Source organism: Lissotriton vulgaris, unplaced genomic scaffold (assembly GCF_964263255.1).
Source record: "Lissotriton vulgaris unplaced genomic scaffold, aLisVul1.2 SCAFFOLD_2210, whole genome shotgun sequence".
Taxonomy (NCBI): domain Eukaryota; kingdom Metazoa; phylum Chordata; class Amphibia; order Caudata; family Salamandridae; genus Lissotriton; species Lissotriton vulgaris.
Genome location: NW_028250428.1, coordinates 338598 through 359801, shown reverse-complemented (window position 1 = coordinate 359801; position 21204 = coordinate 338598). Strand labels below are relative to the sequence as shown.

At 47.3% G+C, this 21204-nt stretch overlaps 1 protein-coding gene across 1 annotated transcript in view; it reads left to right on the top strand.

Moving 5' to 3' along the window:
* The first annotated feature begins 4845 nt into the window (after window positions 1–4845).
* The window catches only part of LOC147663262 (acyl-CoA dehydrogenase family member 11-like), a 281187-nt gene continuing 264828 nt past the window's right edge, over window positions 4846–21204 (top strand). The window contains exons 1-2 of the mRNA XM_086950579.1: window positions 4846–4941; window positions 18379–18504. Coding sequence (XP_086806705.1) covers window positions 18490–18504 — 15 coding nt within the window. The 5' untranslated portion in view covers window positions 4846–4941; window positions 18379–18489. The remainder of the gene's footprint in view (window positions 4942–18378; window positions 18505–21204) is intronic.

Genomic DNA, 21204 nt, shown 5'->3' with positions numbered 1-21204 from the left:
TGTCACGTCACTGTTTCCTCGAAACTAACGCAGCACAGTAAAATGACTAGCAGCACCACGTTGCGTTAGTTTCTCCTAAATAGGGCCTGTATCTTAGGGATTCGCAAATGCTGGTTGAGTTTTCATTATTGTAGCTTAATGCTATTTAATCCTCCTTCTCAGCCTTTTAGTACATCTTAAGGGCCATTTTTGTGGTCCCAAATCAGTTTGTAAACAAGTTGTGACTCGCAAAGCGTTCGTACATGAGGGCCTTGAATCCTTAGGACTAAATAGATGAACTTCCAAACCAAAGAACATTTAAAGACGGACTTATTTCAACTCTTCTATCGAGGATTGCTCTTAGAGCCTCACAACCGTTTTTTCAGTACATCCTCATGACCCCGTGCTGAAACACCAGTGAGGGAAAATGTGTTCTTCCACATGTGCTCATTGACGTAAAGTCCTATTCATTGCACAGGCTACGGTGTGGACGGTGGCATAAATGCCCTGGGTCTTCTTTGCAACAGTATGCCAATGTTGTTTGTTTGTCAGATGTGATAGTAGTCCTCTCCTTCTCTGTGGCACCTATTGGCCCATCTCTCTGCTCAATGGAGACATCAAGATCTTGGTGGGGGTACTGGCGACTCGTCTTTGGACGATGAACCCGACCCTTATTCACCACTGTCAAGTGGGGTTTGTTCCCGGGCGCTCATTGCACAACCATCTCCCCATGCTGGTCTATGCGCTGTGCTCCGCTAGGGACCTTCCTGAAGTGCCCCTCGCCCCGGACACTGAGAAGGTGTTCTATAGGGTTGAGTGGGGTTACCTCTTTACAGTGGTTCAGCCTCAGTGAGGACTTTATAGCTAAGGTCCAGTGGCTTTAAAATTCCCCTCCGCCCAGGTCAACTGCGGGGGGGCATCTCGGACACCTATCCGCTCAGCGGGGGGGGGGGGACGACATGGCTGCCATTGTCAACCTTTCTCTTTCTCCTGGCCACGGAACCCTTGGTGGTAGCCCTCCGTCAGTCCCCAAGGTTGGCAGGCATTCCTACCCCTGGGGTGGTGATGTCTATCTATAAGCGGATGATGTCCTACTCATGCTCTCGGATCCCACCCCCGCAGGTCGCTCCCTGCTCTTTTGGCCACCAGCTCCGATTTCACCCCGCTCTTCAGCTACAGGATTAAGTGGGGCAAGAGCAAGGCCCTGACTATCTCGTGGGTGTTCACCATCCATATGTATCCACCTCATGTCAATGGAGGCCCTCGTGCCTCAAATACCTGGGGATCTACATCAATCAGGGCCTGGGCCGCATGGTGCCAGATAACCTTGACCCATTGCTGGAATGCAAACGACTGGACTATGCAAAGTGATTCCACCTCACTATATGACTGTGGGGCAGGGTGCAGGCTGGAAAGATAGTGACCCTGCCACCCTTCACCTAGGTCTTGGACATGCTTGTCCTGCGTGTGCCCCTTTCACTCCTGCGCTCAGTGGGTAGGGTCATCAGGTCCTTAGTTTGGGGATCTTTTTGGCCCAGGCTGGACAGGATCCAGCTCATAGTCCATCGTTCGTGTGGTGGATTGGGTCTCCACTCTGAGATGTATGCCCTGGGCTTGCACTTGGTGCAAGTCACCTATATGCCTTCACATACCCCGTACCCTCAGCTATGGGCTTTGAGTTTACCCTCCTGGAGTATCCTCTGGGGGGCTGCATCCCATCTACTGGTACGATGCCTGTGCCCCTAGCTCCGGAAACCCAATGCTCCAGCCCATGGCCAAATCCAGGTCACGTACCCACCGCCTGCTCTTGGTGGATGCCTGTCTACACGTATAAATGTCTCTGTGGGGTAACATCCACCTCTGCATCAGTGGTGAAGTGCTTGACTCGCTTGACTCGGGGGTATGACAAGCAGCGAGAATCCTTACCCTCCATCATGAGTACGCCTGAGTTACCATCAAGCTCTTCGAAGTACTACAGCAGGCGTCTGGCCTCCCACCTGGTCAATACTGGTAGTACCTATACAGGCCGGACTGGCTACCGGGCAGTTTGGAATGCTGCCGAGCTGGGGGCTGATTTCACTGCAGTGGGGGCTGATTTTGTTCATGGAGACCTGCGTGTGCTTCGAAATAATTAAAGTAAAACGAATTTCGTTTAGCACACGCAGGTCTCCATGACCGAAATCATCCCCCAGGTCAGCAGCGTTCCAAACTGCCCGGTAGCCAGACCGGCCCTGTACCTATAGTTGTTTGACTGTTTTGCCTGTCTTCTGGGCTCCTCCTCAGTGGTCTTTTACCTGAAGACGTGGGCTCACCCTTTTTGGGAGTGATGTACAACTTCTACGACCTCTTGACCGAACACTTGCAATCCATTCCCCTGCTGGTCAACCTACACACCAAATTGCAGGCTCACCTCCAGGTGGAGTACGAACCAGAGGGTTGGGCCGAGCTACTGGCAGCCCTGGGCAATAAAGCCAGGGACGCCTGGCTGAAGTTATGTCTCTTTAACTCGCACCATGACTGGTACTGGATCCCGACGAAGCTACGGATGGCGCAGCCGTTACCACACTCCGATTGCTGACGCTGCAAAGCTACCCATTGTGACTTGGTTCACATCCTCTGACTGCTCCATCGTCCGACCCCTTTGGGAGGCAGTTGGTACCACGCTCAGCTAGGCTCTGGCGATCCCACTACCTCCAACTCAACCCATGATTCATCTACATGATTTCGCAGAATCGCCGCCCTTGTCTCGCTGCGAGCGTCGGCTGCTTCATCCACCACAGGCAGCAGCTAGAAACGCCATTCTCCGGCACTGATGATCCCCGACACATGATGAATGGCTCACTGCCATGTACCAGACAGCCTCAAACGACCTAGTCATTTATAACCTATAAGACAACATTGGGATTTTCCTTTGCACTGGAGCGCCATTTCTTCAAGAAGCCAGGAGTTGAGTGCCCTACATTGGCTGCACAGCGGGTGGCCCTGCCAGGTTATTGGGGTTCCCTGAGCTTTGACGCCGCTTCTCTGGACCTCTTATTTAAACGCGTCATGCTGCTGTCCTGGCTCCCGGCTCCTCTCTTCAGGAAATTCAAAACTGGATATGTAAGATAACCTTAAGTCTAGAGTCCAGAAGAGCTACGTTTTCCGGCTCCCCAACACAGCCAAGGGAACTTCCTCTGATTGGACTAATAGACTTAGGGTCTTACAACTAAAATGATCACCTCAGCCAAATCCCTTGGATTAAGACTGGGAAAACTATTCCACCTTTACTTCCACATCCAAGAAACTGCCAGAAATTCAAGATTCCTTTATCATTGTACTATAAGGGTTCTGTAAATAGCTTTGCCCCCACTGATATCTTGCAACACTGTGCTATCTTTAAAGCACTCGCCCCACTTGTGCCCAGGGATTTGACACACAGGATCAAGAACTAAAATGACGAACTAACTAACTAAAGCTGCCTCATTCATTGTGACTTTCAATTTCATTCTGATGGAACTATGGCACTTTTTTTTGGGTAACTCATGTTGCCACAGTTTTGCAATGTGTCTCCTGAAAATAGCATATTTTATTTTTTTCCTTTAATTGGTAGTCAGTTAATTACTTTGGTAGAACGTAAGACCAGGTCGTCCCTTTCAGGATTAAGTCTTGTGATCTTCATAGTATAGCTGATGTTATCAGTAAGTTTTGAACTTTCTGAGCATGTTGCTGGCTTATAGACTACCTATTGTACCCAGGCAACATCCTTCCAATGAATCAAGCACTCACAAAGCCAGTGGATCTTGCCTAGCTAAATTAAAAAATAATATATGTAAAATGTTCACAAGGAGTTCTGGCAGAGCGGATGAGGAGGGAAGGAGGAGAAAAGCAGAACAAGAGGAAGAAAGCAGCATACAGGAGGGAAAGTCGCACACAAGGGAGAGAGCTTTACAGAGCACTGGTGAGTTTGACGGGGGAGAAATGCATATGTGATTGAGCAGCACATAAGGGAGAGAGCAACTTGGAACAGGTGCGAGAAGCACACAAGGGAGAGAGCTGTAAAAACATGCACTCTCATAGAGAGCTTAGCAAAAAAAAAGTAGTTTCCAAAAAGTGAAAAATGGAAGGATCAAGTCAGCCAATCAGAGGCTATGCTCCAAAGGAGGAACACGCACAAGAAGAGGAATGCAAGTCATTGAATAAGATGTGGGCAAAACCTAATAGTAGGCAAAGTGTGGGCCATAAATCCCACTGTACGTTTATTTATTTATTTACTTTGTGGGAAGCTCACCAATGATATATCACAACCAGACAGATTGTACTGTCCGGTAGGGGACTCTTGAAAATCAATATGAGGCAATCCTATTACAATTATGCTGCTTATAATTATGTTGGGGAAACACTTTCAGTCCAAGTGCCTGATTAATCCCAATGTCCGTGCCAGGTGCTTGTTTTGTTAGATGGCAATGAGCATATTGCTGTGCTTAAGTTGTAATAAAGTGAGTGCGGTGCCCAGGGCTCTACTCTGGCCTCTTTAATCCATTCCCAGAGACTCCCTGCCAGTTTCTCACTCTTGCAGGCTCCTGCTATTTCCCTTTGTGACATTGTTCTGTGTTTTTTCCCCCCGTTTTCCGTTTTGTGTTTTTTTTCTCTTGCTCTCCTCAAGAGCTGGTGCTGAAAAATAAGTGCAGGCCCCTAAAAATGAGTGTCAGTGGCCCCCACCGGCGACCGCGGCTCGAATTAAGCACTGGCATATTGTGAGGTCCAGGCATGACCTAACTTCATTCTGTGCTATTTAACATCCAACGCCCTCTCATCTAAACATGTTCTCCTTGGGCAAACATAGTCTTGATTAATATATACTTTCCTTTCTTTTTCCGTAGATGTGGACAATCCAACCCAACATTTCACCTGCAGAAGGGGCCTAAGCAGTATGTACTTCGAAAAAAACCTCCTGGTCTCCACCTGCCTGGAACACACCAGGTAAAGCAAAGTTTTATGTAGAACCTTGAAATTCCTCATTCTGTTGCAGGCTCTTCTAATAATAAAAGGAAATAACATTTTTAGGTATAGATATACTATTCCTAACTTCCTATATATATACTTGGAGTTAGGAATAGTGAATATATATGCTTACCTAGTATGTACGTACCTTTACAAGATTGTGGTGGTTGACATTGAAATTTTAAATATTGTCCTGTCAAAATAATATCCACAAATTGTGGTAGTATACCGACCAGAAAGGTGTGCCACTTGGATAAGAGATTGAGGTGAAGGGATTTGTTTTAAGAAGAGTTTAGGGTACTCTTTTTCTGCACAGGGAAATTTAAAAGATCAGAGTTAATGAATAATGCTGTCATTTATAAAAGCACCAGTCTTTAATCTGATAGAATCAGTTTCCAATATGCATATATGTATGTAATCTATATTTGTTTTGTTTCAGAACTGTATTGTGAATTATGATAAATTTGTTAATTCGCATAATTCAGTTAAACTTAAAGTAAGCGAATGGGGACACATCTGGGGGGGATAACAACGAGAACAGCGAGCAGTAAAATCAATCAATCAATCAATCAAAGTTCTTTATTCAGATTTAAAAAACATCCATAAAAGTACATGTAAAACACAACATCGTCCATGAAACACAGTAAAACATCATTAAAAAATTGATAAAAAATGACATGATTAGCCTTCATTGTATGTTACATATAAATACACATTACATAATACAAATATCAGACAAAAAATGATGATTACAAAAAGTATACAAAGCTTAAAATTGGATACGCAACAATGCAAGGTCAATGACTGTAATAAGTACAGGAGAACATCCACTAGTGCAAATGAGCAATGTGCAAACTAGGCAGAGGATAGTGCAAAACATATCAGGCCATATTCAATGATGCTCGTGATCGAACAGCAGCTTTAAGAAAGCAACTGACCCTGAGGATTACTTCGTAAGAGCTTAGCATCAGTAAGTCTCCAAAAGCTAAATTAAAATTCATCCGGCCGGTCTTTTGAGAGTATGGGATTAAATAATGTTTAGTGTATTTTGCATAAAATCCACAAAAAAGCGTAAAATGTAGAAGACTTTGTTTCCTACCTAGGTTGCAAGGGCAATTTAGGTTTTCCAGATTTTTGTTGAAACCCAACGGGAAGCATAACAGGTTTTTAATGCTCCCGTCTCTGAACCGAAAAAGCAGGCTCCTATTCCATTTGCCCATCTTTTTACATAGGTAGTCTTGGGGCATGTGATGCGACCTGTCACATGGTGACAAAAGGGGTATGTACCTTATGATGGCCGGCTTTGCAAACTCACTCTTTTTCCTCTCGTTACTGTAGAGATCGTATAAGGCCCTTTTTACTAAGTTCTTGTGTGAGCGATCGATGGTATGGGGAGATATAAATAAATGCCCCTGCTCCACGCTAACTAGGCTATTCTCCACGGCCTTGAGCCATGGTATATAATTGGCCCGATCACTTTTTAAACAATCCAAAATAATATCACGAGTCAGAGCAGCCGCTGGATTCAGCCATATTTTCAGCCAGAACAGTGCAGGCCTAGATCTTATAAAATCCTCGGTATAGGAGAGATTCAATCCTCTGTGGCACACATAAGTTGCTGCAGAAATTACCCCCCCCCCCCAAAACCTTCCGACAAAATCTGTTTTCCTCAACCTGTATGTTAGTACAGTTTAAGTATCCCCACACCTCAGCACCATAGGTTCCTGTAGGTAAACATTGGGTCTTATAAATTTGTAGTAATGGTATAATAATCTCTGCCTGTTTAGGTTGGCGTAGGGAGGTTATAGAGTTAATAGCTTTGCCCAGTTTATTCCTCCCCTGGGCAACATGAGATTGCCATGATCCAGAGTCAGAGAACAACAGGCCTAGGTATGGGAAAGTGCAAGTGCTTTTTAAGACGTTATTCCCAGTGAGCAGTAAAAAGTGAAAGACAGTTGGAAGACATACCCCTGATTCCATATCAAAATGTACTATTAATTACTACCTGATTGTTGCTGGTGTTGTGTGCGTGTGATGGAGTGCTATAGCTTCGCTGGCACTGTACATCTGATACTGGTATTTGAATGATTGCTGCAATATCTCTTAAAATTAAAAATAAAAGTTTTTCAAAAGCAGCAAATGTCTGCAGTTACCCATGATTTCATCCACCTATCTCACAGTTCTTGCTGGCGATGCAGACTCTTTGTTATGAAGTGAGTGGTCAAAGGATAAAAGACTTTGATGGCAGAGCATTTAGAATTTACTAAAATGATAATTGGACTCTAGAGAAAATATAAATATCATTATTACACTTCAACTAACTTGGAAGTATATCTTCAAATCAATACGGAGTGTATTTCTGTTTTTGTCACTCTCTTTGACATGCGTGAACTAGTGCAAGAAATGTATGGTTCCCCAACGGATACAAGTTATTTGGTTGTATGTATCCGTATGTCTGTCTGCAGACAACAGAAGACATATTAATAGAAGTCTTTCCGCAGTTTTAAGCAGTTCATGGTCTTCTTGCTAAAGTTTCCCATGTGTCCTTGGGTTTGGTCTCATTGTGTTATAACTCATAGCCTCTCAGTTTAATGCTCACTGTTGGAGATATTCTAAAATCCTGCCACAGGATTGGTGAGTATATCCAGTCCTAATTTTAGTTCACCTTGCATTTTCATGGCTGGGCATGCACAACTCACTGTTTTCAGATGTCTGGTTTCTCCCATCCTATGTCAGATGCCCTACATTTTCAATATGGCTACCACCACACTTCTCTTGGACCTACACATAGACCCCTTTTTTAGCCATGTATGAGTGCCTGGGTGATGGCCCACCCTGTAGTATAGAGCCATAATCAGATTTTGTCCCACAGAGGACAAACGACTGTTGTCCTTCTAGTCCGATGAAAATATAATGACCTAGCCTCTCGTTTTTCTAGAGGCTGACTGGTAGTCTTAGCCTCTGGTGTCAGTACAGGCACACATTTTGACGCTGGAAGGTCTTGCTGCTTTTTCCGGTTTGCATTTATATGGTTGATTGTGAATGTGTAAACATTTCTCCTCTATGCTACACCAGACACTTTGTGTGCTTTGTAAAAGTATATCATTTGACCCACAAGGCTGAGCGGATTGCAACTTTCTTTCCAAGCCTTTGCATTTCATTGCGCTGTTTAATAGTCCTGCTGTGCTGTTCTCATCGATACAGGAGGCATGCATTTGACAAACATCTGAATTGTCTTAATAAGATGGTTGGACCTGTCAGCCTTAGGAACGTCTTCCCCCAAACTTATTGCCTTTGCCCCCACTTTTTGCTGAAATTCTTTTTGTAGAGTCTAGGACTCTGAACTTTATCACTGCTAACCAGTGCTCGCCCTTAAACATGGTCAAATTGGCTTATGCTAAATTAGCATATTTAATTTACTTATAAGTCCCTTGTAGAATGGTGTATCATACACCCAGGGCCTGAAAATTAAATGCTACAAGTGGGCCTTCAATACTTATTGTGTCAGTGTCACCCTCTTAAATAGCTCCTTAAAACATGTCCTGTGTCTGCCACTGCAGCCTGAATGCAGGTCTAAACTACCAATTCGACTTGGCAATAGAACTCCATTGCCCAACCTGAATAACCACTTTTATTGCATTTAATCCACCCCTAACTATCTTAGGCCCTAGGTAGCCCATAGGGCATGGTATATTGTAATTAAAAGGCTCGACATGCACTTTAGGAACTGTCCACTACCAGAACATGTAAAACGTACAAGTTGTTTTTCACTACTGTGAGGCCTACCTCTCCTATAGGATAACATTGGGTTACTTTTTACATTTAATAAGTGCTAACATTCGATTGTGGATAGTTGACATTTTATGTTTGATGTCTGAGAAATTGTATTAGAAAATCCTCTTTAATGATGAAGTCGAATTTTAAGTTATAATTTTGAAAATTCATCTTTCAGAAAGTTGGCATTTTCCTTCCCTATTGGGCGCCTGCAGCCTGTTCCTGGGTCACATAACTGGATGTAGTTGGCAGTTGGACCTTGTTTATTCCTCCGAAACAGCCCTGCAATAGGGGGAGTAGGTGTGCCTGGATGGGCTATCAACTGGCAGGTTGGGGCAGAGCTGGGCAGAGGCCAACCTACCCTGCCTTCACACAAAGGACCTGTCAGCCCTGCATTGTGTATGCAGTTATTCAGGAGCTAGACCAAGAGAAACAGAACATTCAAGCACTTTAGAGGAAATTTTCTGGACACTTCTGCTTCAAGGAAGGCACGACGTTTAAAAATAGGACCCTTGAACCACCTCTTCAGTTCTTTCTGGACTTGCGGAAGGACTCCCTGCCTATGGGCCGGGATGCCCGCCACCCCTCCCAACACCAATTCCCCATGGGAGGAGACAGACACAGATTTGAACTTTTGGAAGGCGGGGGGGCCTCACGACCCCCCCGGCCGTATTTATTAAAATATGAAACAAAATTTAAAACTTTCAATTAAAACGTTTCATGCATCATGTACAAATTCAACTTCAATTACATCTTGATGAAGACAGGTTTTCCAGGCTAACCTTAACAAATCTCTAATACAAAGGTTTCCTAGCCGAGTCTAGCATCCTGATAAATGCATTACATTTGAATTTGTACAACCTAACATTAAGGGCCAACGGCAAGGTCTTAACCGATGTCAGATCCCTATCACCAACTTCCCGCCCTCACGGTGTGAGTGGCGCATGCGCAGAGGACTTTACCCTCGCCGCCAATTGTAACTTCCCTTGTCGTGGGGGCCCCCTTTCACTCGACGCTATCTTAAGGTCGTCTGAGTTCGTGCGCGAGGTATCCGTAAGAAGGACAGCGTGGACTCCCCCCCCCTTCCCCACACTCTCTTCCGCCGGAGCGGATATCCGGCCCCCGGGAAATTCGTGGGAGGGGCATATAGCCATCTCCCCCTGGGAGGGGCCTATGGCCGTCTCCCCCTGGGCGACCCATCTGTAGTGGGTGCCGCCACCCCGTGGGAGGGGCCAATGGCCGCCTCCCCCCCGGGCGCTCCCATCCATAATGGGTGGCGCCCCCCCTAGGGACCTTGAAATCACTGCTCACCGATCATGACCTTACCGCCCGACCAAAATATAAATACGACAATTGTTTTACCTACTAAGGAAAGAAAAATTATGACTAAATTTGCAACAGCTTGATAAATTCACTGGCTTCCACATTGCTACAAAGGGAAAAAGGTCCTAAATCAAAACACAATCTTTATTGAATCCATTCCTTTACGTCTCTACAAAGGAAAAATGGCCTACAAGCAAGTATTCAATTACATGCATACCTCGTCATACATTCATAATGCAAGAAATGATTGTCATACATTTTTATTACATCAAATAACACCGACGATATTTCTTTATTTCACAAACTCTGAAACAAGGGGCTGGTGGGTGGGTCAAAAAAGTGCAGCTTGTTCCCTTGAGGACTCACGAACGACGAGTGGTGCAGCCTTCAGAGCACAGGAACAAGAGGAAGCTTCGTTGGATTCCCGCACTATTTATCCAACTGTGGGAGGGCGGGGCCCCGCCTTAAGCATGCCCATCAGTGCATGGACTTCCGGGCGGGTGTTTAGGACAACCTCTTCTGGGCGGGAGGAGCGTGTTCCGGACACGCCGCTTCGGGCATACCAGCCGGGACACGCCCCCCGCCCACAATGGTTTCCCGGGGGAACGGGGCACCCATCCATACGTTCGGGGGGACCGAGTGGTCTCCCCTTTCCATATGGGCCGGGATGCCCGCCACCCCTCCCAACACCAATTCCCCATGGGAGGAGACGGACACAGATTTGAACTTTTGGAAGGTGGGGGGCCTCAGGACCCCCCGGCCGTATTTATTAAAATATGAAACAAAATTTAAAACTTTAAATTAAAACGTTTCATGCATCATGTACAAATTCAACTTCAATGACATCTTGATGAAGACAGGTTTTCCAGGCTAACCTTAACAAATCTCTAATACAAAGGTTTCCTAGCCGAGTCTAGCATCCTGATAAATGCATTACATTTGAATTTGTACAACCTAACATTAAGGGCCAACGGCAAGGTCTTAACCGGTGTCAGATCCCTATCACCAACTTCCCGCCCTCACGGTGTGAGTGGCGCATGCGCAGAGGACTTTACCCTCGCCGCCAATTGTAACTTCCCTTGTCGTGGGGGCCCCCTTTCACTCGACGCCATCTTAAGGTCGTCTGAGTTCGTGTGCTAGGTATCCGTAAGAAGGACAGCGTGGACTCCCCCCCCTTCCCCACACTCTCTACCGCCGGAGCGGATATCCGGCCCCCGGGAAATTCGGGGGGGGGGCATATAACCGTCTCCCCCTGGGAGGGGCCTATGGCCGTCTCCCCCTGGGCGACCCATCCGTAGTGGGTGCCGCCCCCCCCATGGGAGGGGCCAATGGCCGCCTCCCCCCGGGCGCTCCCATCCATAATGGGTGGCGCCCCCTCTAGGGACCTTGAAATCACTGCTCACGGATCATGACCTTACCGCCACAGGCCCCCCCACACCTCCTATAGGTCATGTCTCCTCAAACCCACTAGCCAAGCTACGATGTCTCCTATTAGTAAGTCATTACCAGTCCTGGACAGGTGCACCCCATCATTCGAATAACAGTGATCGCCCCTGATACACCCATGAGAAATGCTTTGGAGATGAGCAGAGCGAAACAATTTCTCTATTTTATTGTTGACCCTTTTTACTGAGTGGTTCAACGCTGTCATAGACAAACCTCCCCGCCATATCCTCCTGGGAATCATGTGGGACCAGGCAATCGTACACCTCGGGAGCCTTTTGGCTAACCAGCTAACTACAGACAGTATGTGCTCAACTAACACTCGTCTTCCCAGTCTCACCAAGTCATTGCCCCCTACGTGCACTATGACTACAGATGGCGGTGACCTGTGCGCCCTAACAGTTCCTCCACAAAACTTTGCAATCGGTCAATACAGAGGCCGCCCTTCCCATGGAAGGTCACTCTGAACCCATATTCCTCAGATTTGTGGATCGCATCACCTGCTTTGAATATGTCCCCGGCACGCCTCACGTATGAGTGGCCCACGACCCAGACCTCTTGAATTCCATTCCGGGATCCTTTCCCGCTGGTCAGCTGATGCTGGGCCGATCCCAATTTCCGCCCCGCGTCAGAGGCTCGCGAAACTGTAATCCAAACAAAAAGACAACAAGCTTGAGTGCATATCAACAGTCTTTTACAACATGTGCAGCCGCACATATCTCTTGAAACAATTCGAGGACCAACGGCCTAATTGCTTCACCTCGTCTGCCTGCAGACCCCGAGCCGTAGCTTCTGTAGTGGCCCCTATTCTAAATGAATGGGTCCCAAAATCACACGGGTTCAAACCCGCTGCTGCCAGCACCCTCTGAAATTGAAATCTTGTCAACGGGGTGCCGTCCATATGTCTAAGCAGGGCCCCCCCCCATGTTGTCAACCTTTGTTTCAGGTAGGCCTCCACATGCCTTACTGGACAACCGGGATTCCCCGGAGCGCGCTGCAACACCACACTATTCCCCAGGGCCTCCTGGTCCGTTTTTGACCTGGCTATCGAGATCAGCAGAGAATCCCCCCTTACTTGGATGTGATCCCTGCGTAGACCTCCTTCCACGTCTTTCTTATTCCCTGCCACAAGTTCACTCACCCGCAGGGCCCCATAAAATGCCAATGTGAAAGCTGCTCGGAACAGTATTGCCTCGCTGGGCGAGGAACATGTCTCGTCCAGTTTCGCCAGTAAGGTGGTCAATTTATCAAACCCAATCGGGTGCCTGTTATCCTGTCTGCGACCCTCCAGGCGCCGCCAGCCGCGGAGAGCCTTCCTGACTAAGAAGGAGTCCGTCGGGTCCCTTATCCCGTGGAGCTGTGCCATAAATGATATAGCGGCCTTATACCTATTGGCGGTTGCCGCCGACCGGCCTTCCTTATGAAGTGCCACCAAAAATTGGAGCAAGGACTCATCCGGGCCCCATACATGCTCCCCTACCGGCCCAAGAAAGGCGCAGTATGAACGGAACGCCCCTTCATAAGCTTTCCTCGTCCTGGGCGCTAAACTGGCTGCCACGAGGTTTTGTAGTCCGGGGCACCGATCTGCCATAGTGCTTCGGGGAAAGGTGCTCCGCTGAGGGTAGACAATCCCTGAAAGCCTGCATTTTTGAACGAGAGAGCGCATCAGCTGCATTATTTAGTACACCCGGCACATGTTTTGCCCTGAATTGTACGTTCAATCTCATGCATCGCAATACAATCTCTTTCAACAGTCGTAAGATCCATTTCCAGCGTGCTGCCTGCTGATTAATGCACTCGACCACTGTCATGTTATCTGACCAAAACACCACTGAGCGGTCCCTGTAGTCTTCCGGCCATGCCACCAGAGCCACCCAGATGGGGAATAATTCCAGGAAACCAATGTTACTTGTCAGGCCGCTTGTTCGCCACCACGCCGCCCATGTTTGCGCCGCCCACCGGTTTCCGAAGATTGCGCCAAACCCCACGCTCCCCGCCGAGTCGGTCCATAAGCCGAGTTCCACCGACGAGGCTGGGGGTTTGCTCCATACCACTCGGCCGTTGAAGTCCGCCAGGAATGCTAGCCAAATGAGCATGTCCTGGCGAACCTCTGCCAACAGTCTAGTGCGGTGGTGTCCTTCCTTAAGGCCCACCATAGATTGCGCAATGGATCGAGAGAAAGGGCGAGCCATCGGTATCACTCTCAATGCAAAGTTAAGCTGACCCACTGTCTGTTGTAACTGGTGAAGGGTCACCTTCTCCGTTCGGAGACACTGTAACAGGGAAGCCCTAAACTTGGCAACCTTCTCCAACGGCCAACAGAAACACCCCTCCTCTGAGTCTAGTTCTATACCCAGAAACTCGAGGGAGGTAGTCGGCCCTACCGTCTTACCCGGTGCCAACGGAACCCCGAAACCCCGCATGAGCACGCAGAAGTCCTGCAATGCCCGCGCACAGTCCCGAGTGCCCGGTGGGCCAAGAAAGAGGAAATCATCAAGATAATGCATCACATGTTTGTGCCCTGTGGCCTTCATGAACACCCATTCCAAAAACGAGCTAAACATTTCAAAATAAGCACATGAAATTGAACAACCCATAGGCATGCACATATCCATGTAGTATTTCCCCTGAAACGTGAACCCCAGCAGGTGCTGGTCTTGAGGATGCACTGGGAGCAATCTGAATGCAGATTCAATGTCTGATTTCGCTAACAATGCACCGGGGCCCAGGCGATTCAACATTACCACTGCGTCATCGAACGATGCGTACTTTACTGAGCATACCTCGGGGTCAATCGCCTCGTTCACTGAAGCACCCCTCGGGGCCGATAGATTGTGAATGAGCCTATACTCCCCCGGGTCCTTCTTCGGAACCACTCCTAATGGGGAACACACAAAATCAGCCACTGGTGGGTCGCCAAATGGTCCTGCCACCCGCCCCAAGCTAACCTCCTTTGCTATCTTTTTGGCGGCAACTGTTGGGTTGTGTTGAATAGACAACTGATTTTTACAGGAAGAGTTCCCACGAAAATGGCCCGCCGGGATCCTGAAGCCATATGAGAAGCCATCCCTCAGAGTCCTGGCGGACGCATGATCAGGGTATCCGTTTAGCCAAGGGGTCAAAGCCAAGATATCTACAGGCGAAGGTGTTTGCTTCCGAGTCACCACATCAATCCTGCTTGGGACCCCCCTTTCCTCCTGCGCCACTGGCCTTTGATCGGCAACTGGTTTCCGGGTGTGAGGAATTTCCACAGCCCGAGCACGCGTGCCGGAACCTACACGTTCCATGTGGCCTGTTACAAGTTCCTTTGTTAAAGCCCCAACACACCCCTCGCTTGCTTCCGTTCCCGCCCGACCTAGGTTGGGACTCCCCCCCCAGGACTCGCCCGAAAGGGCTGTGACTGCCTCTGAGGGAATACCCCGGAGCCGTTCGCGCTCGCCCCCTGAAGCACTCGCTGGCCCTGGCAAGAGCTGCGCATGCCAGGACACTGTATCCAAACAATCCCATGTCAAGGCCGCATTAAATTCCTTCGCCTTTCTAAAGGCCATATCATAGCCCTTCCATTCATCTCCCCCATACTTCGCATGAAAATTTGTGATTCTACTCTGATAACATGCCAAGTCACTCAACACCTCTGGTGTACGTTCTCCGATAATCGCTACAAAAATAGAAAAGGCCCTGATCCAGTTCATCATCGTCTCATCGACCCTGAATTCTGCCATCTTGGCCCGCCATACACTGGGGTGCCACAAATCTTTCTGGGTCTTTGCATACTCTAACTGAGGATGATCAGTCAACAGTGAAAACATGTTAATATACTTGTTTGCCCACACCATCTCTTTCGTAACCATGGGAACATGTTGAGCTAAACTTTCCCGCCTTGAGGGTACCGCACCCTCCCCCACCATCGGTAACGATCCCTTACCGGCTTCTGCCGCGCTTCCAGCCGAATCCGTTGTTTTCTCCTGGTTGTCAGCCGTGACCACCTTCGCCACCTGCGGGGAAATAGAAGGCACATTCGCTGTCCCGGCAGCCCTTGCCTGCCGCAACTGCTTGATAATTACTCTGGCCTCTTCGGTCGGGTCTCCCACAGTCGCAGATCCACCTGCTCCCTTCTTTAGCCATGGTAACACTGCTGCTAACTGAAGCACTAATTCCGGGGGCATCTGGTCCTCCCCCAGTGGCGTGATAACCACGGGGATAGGCAACCCCCCATCCGGTCCCGGTACCGGGCTGGTCGCTGGCGCTACTGGAATTGGTGGAGTTTCTACCGGAACTGGGGCCTCGCTGGGACCCGCCTTCCCCTTCCTCTTTTTACCCTTATCCCCTGGGGTGACGTTCGGCAAGGCCGGTCCTATGACCCTCTTAGGCCGCCCGAGGGGGCATTCTGGGCCTCCACCTGTTTCCTGATGGCCGCCAAGCCGGGATCTAGCCGGTCAACTTTACCCAATTTTCGGTCCATCACCGCCACTTGGTTCACCAACGTGCGCAGCATCCTTTCCATCTCGGAGCTCTTTCCGGGGCTTCTTGCCAGGCATGTCTGTGATCGATCCGTCCGAACTGTCCTACGAAGGCGACTCGATCTCCAACCACGCCTTGATAACTGAAAGAGAAAGACAAAGATTACAAGTTCTCAAAAAAGTGCAGCTTGTTCCATTGAGGGCTCACGAGCGACGAGTGGTGCAGCCTTCAGAGCACAGGAACAAGAGGAAGCTTCGTTGGATTCCCGCACTATTTATCCAGCTGCGGGAGGGCGGGGCCCCGCCTCAAGCACGCCCATCAGTGCACGGACTTCCGGGCGGGGGTTTAGGACAACCTCTTCTGGGCGGGAGGAGCGTGTTCCGGCCACGCCGCTTCGGGCATACCAGCCGGGACACGCCCCCCGCCCACAATGGTTTCCCGGGGGATCGGGCCACCCATCCATACGTTCGGGGGGACTGAGTGGTCTCCCCTTTCCATTCTGCTGTGGTCGGCTAAGTACTCCACAAGTCTACTTTGTAGCACCTAGAAGGACTGCTTTGCTGCCTGGAGCCTGCCTTAAACCCTCAGAGGCCTGCCCTGCTGCTTGTGCCCTGTTGCATCACTTGAAATCAGGACTACCAAAGTGACTCCAAGGGATAGTTGGCTGGCATCCCCATCAGAGCCTTTGGGGACAGAAAAGGCTCCACCCATCTTGAACTACCACCTGGAGTCAGCCTGAGTGAGTTCTAACCCCCGCTCCCCCTCCCCAAGTGGTACCCTATCAGTCCTAAACCCTTGGTTGTAGTGCCCAGATAGCCAATTGCCAAAACATGGGACTTGGAATTTATTTTGCTATACCCTGCCCAGAGAACCGAGGGGAGATCGAGGCCAACCTGCTCATTTATCTGCCAAAGGTATATCACCGTTCAGCCTGACTTTATAGTAGCTCACACTATGTTCTTCTCCGCAGCAGCAAATCCTGCTCAGCGGTCCTTCTTCTAAGGGGCCTCCAGTCTTGTGTAACTCCCGGCGGCTACAGCCTGCTCCCTTGATGCGCTGGAGACTTTCAACTTCCAAAAAAGTGTCCAAACTTAGAAATGTTCACTGTGACTTCATCCCGCGGTTCCCCAAAGAATATGTCTACTCCTCAGACACCGCCTTCAGGCTTTCCCTGCAGAACTTTACCTTCTCAGTACATTCCCTTCAAAGCTTCTCCCAAGTAACCACCGACCGGACCCAATTCACTTCTTATATCCGACTCGTGCCATGATTTGCGACTTTGACTGGGTCTCACTTGACCAAGGGGCATATGTATGAAAGAATGCTTTTGCGATTCTCAAATAGCGATTTTTAGGGAACTGCTATTTGAGAATCGCAAAACGATATGTAAATAAAAATTCTCATTTTTTTTGCGATCCCCTCGCGTTCCTTAATTGCGGAATGAATGAGAATAGCGTGCGCAATTTGTAAATATCCGATCGGTACTTGCAAATGGTGCACGCAATTTCAAGGGTGCAACGGTTCCAAAAGGACACCCTGTTGCACCCCTGAAATGTGCATGTGTGCACATGTGGTGCACATACATGCCCTAAGGGCATGTATGTGTGCCACATGGCATTTAAAAAAAAGCTAAAATGTGATTTTTTTAAAGGAAATCGCAAATTACCACCAACTTGAAGTTGGTGGTAATTTGCGATATTTTAAGGCAATATCGCAATTTGCGATGCCTTCTAGCATAGCATTTAGAGAATCGCTAATTGCGATTCTCTAAATGCTTGCGCAAAATAAGGAATAGCAATTTTTGCGAATCCGTATTTTGCGAGTAGGTTTAAACTTACCTACATAGCGCAAACGCTGAAATTCTGTGAATTTCAGCGTTTTGAAATGCAATTTAGCTTGATACATATGGCCCTAGATGTCTGCGGTTGGCGCTTTGATCTTTTAGGTGCTCATTTTTGCCTTGCACGTTATATTTATAATTCCAGTTCTACTGATTAGATTTTTGTCGTTTTTGTGTCCAATAATTGATTAAAATGTACTACATTGTTCTAAATTAGTGTCGTATTTTCCTTGTGTTGTGTTTTCACTTTATTGCTGTTTGTGTACTTTGCAAATTGCTTCCAAGTTAAGCCTGACTGCTTTTTCTGCCAAGCTACCAGAGGGTTGAGCACAGGTTAATTTAGTGACTTTTTGTGATTCACCTTGACAGGGATTGTGGCTGTTTCTTGACCAGGGCTAACACCCCCAGTCAGCCAACAACCCAATTTCTCACATATGTTTAATAACATAGCTAGATCTATGTTTTGAAGAACTGCCACAGTCCAGTTACATAGTAATGGTGGGATGCTCTGTTATGCTATGATCAAAAGCAGGTGATGGCCTTTCAACTTATGCTAACTGACCTATTTTGAATAGATTGACCGAGAATATACAGTGCAAAGAGCTTTAACTTCAGTTGGATTCCCAGTGCCTAGACCCTTACTGTACTGTGAGGATACAAGTGTCATTGGAGCAGAGTTCTATATAATGGAGCACGTACAGGTAAGTTTGTCTAGACAAATTATAGTATTTATGTGGTCATCAAAATATTATGCATGCTAACTCTTTTGTTGCCTGTCTTGCGCTATATCTTTCACTCTTAATCGTCCTTTCTCTTTTTCTCTAACTCTTACCACCGCTGTTTCCGTGTTCCTCTTTTTTTCTTTTTGTTTTTCCTTAATCTTTCTCTTTCTTGCAAACTTTTTTTTCTCTTTCTTGCTCCTCCTCGTTTTCTCTGATCAGTATTACATAAAAACAGTATGGGTTTTGCACAAACATTTGGTCTGATGAAATAGCAACATGGACAAATCTATATTTAAGTTGAGGCATTACATATTTTTACATTGTTGTACCGGTATTTCAGAAACAGTTCAAACATTAATATGCAACCATAACGTAGGTAGCTTATGGTACATAGAATCTTGGTATCAGGTTAGCCACAACTGTTCCACTCATCAAGAGTATTGAGCCCTTTCTCAATGCTTTTACACGAAAAAATCCATTTGCATTCAAGGCGGTTCAGGATTGTTTGTTGGTTGCCGCCTCTTACATTGGGAAGCAGATGGTCAATAACCTGCCATTTTAGATCATTTTCAGAGTGTCCATATTCCAGATAGTGGTCCACTAGTGGTGCAGTTGTCACCTTGCAGCGAATTCTGTTTCTATGCTGCGAAATCCTTGTCTTTATTTGTTGAGTCGTTTGGCCAATATACAATTTTTTGCAAGGGCATTCGATACAATATATAACGTTTTCTGAATTGCAATTGGTGAAAGATTTTAGCATATGTTTACAGTTGTCATATTCAAAAAAGTTTGCATTGATCGTGAATTCGCATGCAGTGCAGTGATTACATTTGTAATGTCCTACGATGGGTGGCAGATTCAGGCATGTTTCAAAGGTGGTATTCTTATTATTTGTAGTACCAGCCCTAACCAAGTGGTCTTTGAGATTGCATCCTCTTTTAAAGGAGAACAGGGGGGTCCCTGTATCAAGTTCTAAGGGGTCCTGTACACACCAGTGTTTCCTGATTAGTTTACATAGTTTGTTACTAACTGTACTGAATGTGGTGACACGGGTAATTCTTTTTAAAGGTTTTTTCTTTTGTGGTTGCAGTAGAGGTTCTCTATGGGCATACCACGCTCTTTTCATAGCTCTTCTCACTAGTTTTCTTGGGTAACCTCTGCTCTTCAATTTTGTACTTAGGGTTTCAGCTTCTAGGAAGAAGTCTTGTTTAAACTTACAATTGCGCCTAATCCTGAGGAACTGGCCGTAAGGAAGGCCATCCCTAAGGGCCCTCGGGTGCGCGCTGTAAATGCATTTGAGCTTGTAAAGCGCACTGCTACCCATAGGTTTCCTGGCACTGTATAACGCTGGGGAACCCGTCCTGGCTTTCCCTGTGAGATGGTCCCTATTGGGCACCCCCAAGGTGAAGCCAGGCATCCCCGGCATTGATGGGGCCGTTTGTGGAGATTAAGCAAGCTATTGCCTAGAGTTGCTGAGTGGGACGCATGGTTAGAGTGGCACCGAAGGCGAGATTTATCGAGCCCACTGACATTGACCCAACACCCTGCCGCGTCGGTAATTGAACCCTGGTCCCGGGCAGACCTCTGCTTCTGGGTCGGCCGCCTCTAACCAGTGAGCCACACTACTCCACTGTGATATTCAAGGAGCGCGTTGCGCTCAGTCGGTTTTCTGAAGAGGGTGGTATAAAGTTGTTCATCTTGGCATTTGATTGTGACGTCTAAATAGTCAACCTGATGTCTGTCATAGTTGAAAGTAAATTTGAGATCAGGTTGGCTATTATTGAGCCATTCACAGTAGTCCTTTAGTGTGTCTGCGACTCCCTCCCAGATCATAAGGGCATCATCGATGTACCTACGCCACATGAGGATGTTGCCACGATATGGGTTTGTTGAATTTAGGTTGATGTTGGATTCAAGGTCATCTACAAACAATATGGCAAAGTTGGGGGCAAAAATAGCCCCCATGATTGATTCAAATAACATACCCATACCTTCCTATATAAGGACCAATGGTGCATAATGCATGATTCAGAACTTGGGGCCCGATGTAGGTAGCCCTTTACCGATCCGAATCGGCCGAAAATACCGATTTTCGGCCGTTTCCGATCGGTAAAGGGCTATTGAGATGTAGGGGCACATTTTCGGTAATTTTACCGAATCGGTATCATTACCGAATCGGTAAATTTACCAATTTGGTAATATGTACCGAATCGGTAAAATAATTACCGATTCGGTAATATTTACCGATTCGGTAAAATTACCGAAAATGCAATGTAGGTAGGCAATGTACCTTCTGCACATGGCTTACAGAATCGGTATTTTACCATGGAATACAAATCCATGGTAAAATACCGATTCCGGTGTGCATGCACATGTGTGCATGCACACCTATGTCATGTGACAGGCAGACCTGCCCTTAGGGCAGGTATGCTTGCCACATGGCACCTGTGCCTGTTTTGGGGGTGCCAGAGGGTGTCAAAGTGACACCCCCTGCACCCTTGTGAATTCTTTAATTACCGATTCGGTAAATACCGAATCGGTAATGCCTAATCATTCCTATGGGCTTCAAAGCCCATAGGAATGAATGGGCATTACCGATTCGGTATTTACCGAATCGGTAATTAAAGAATTGTTAAGGATTCGGTAACAAATCCAGATGTTGGGACCTACATACCATTT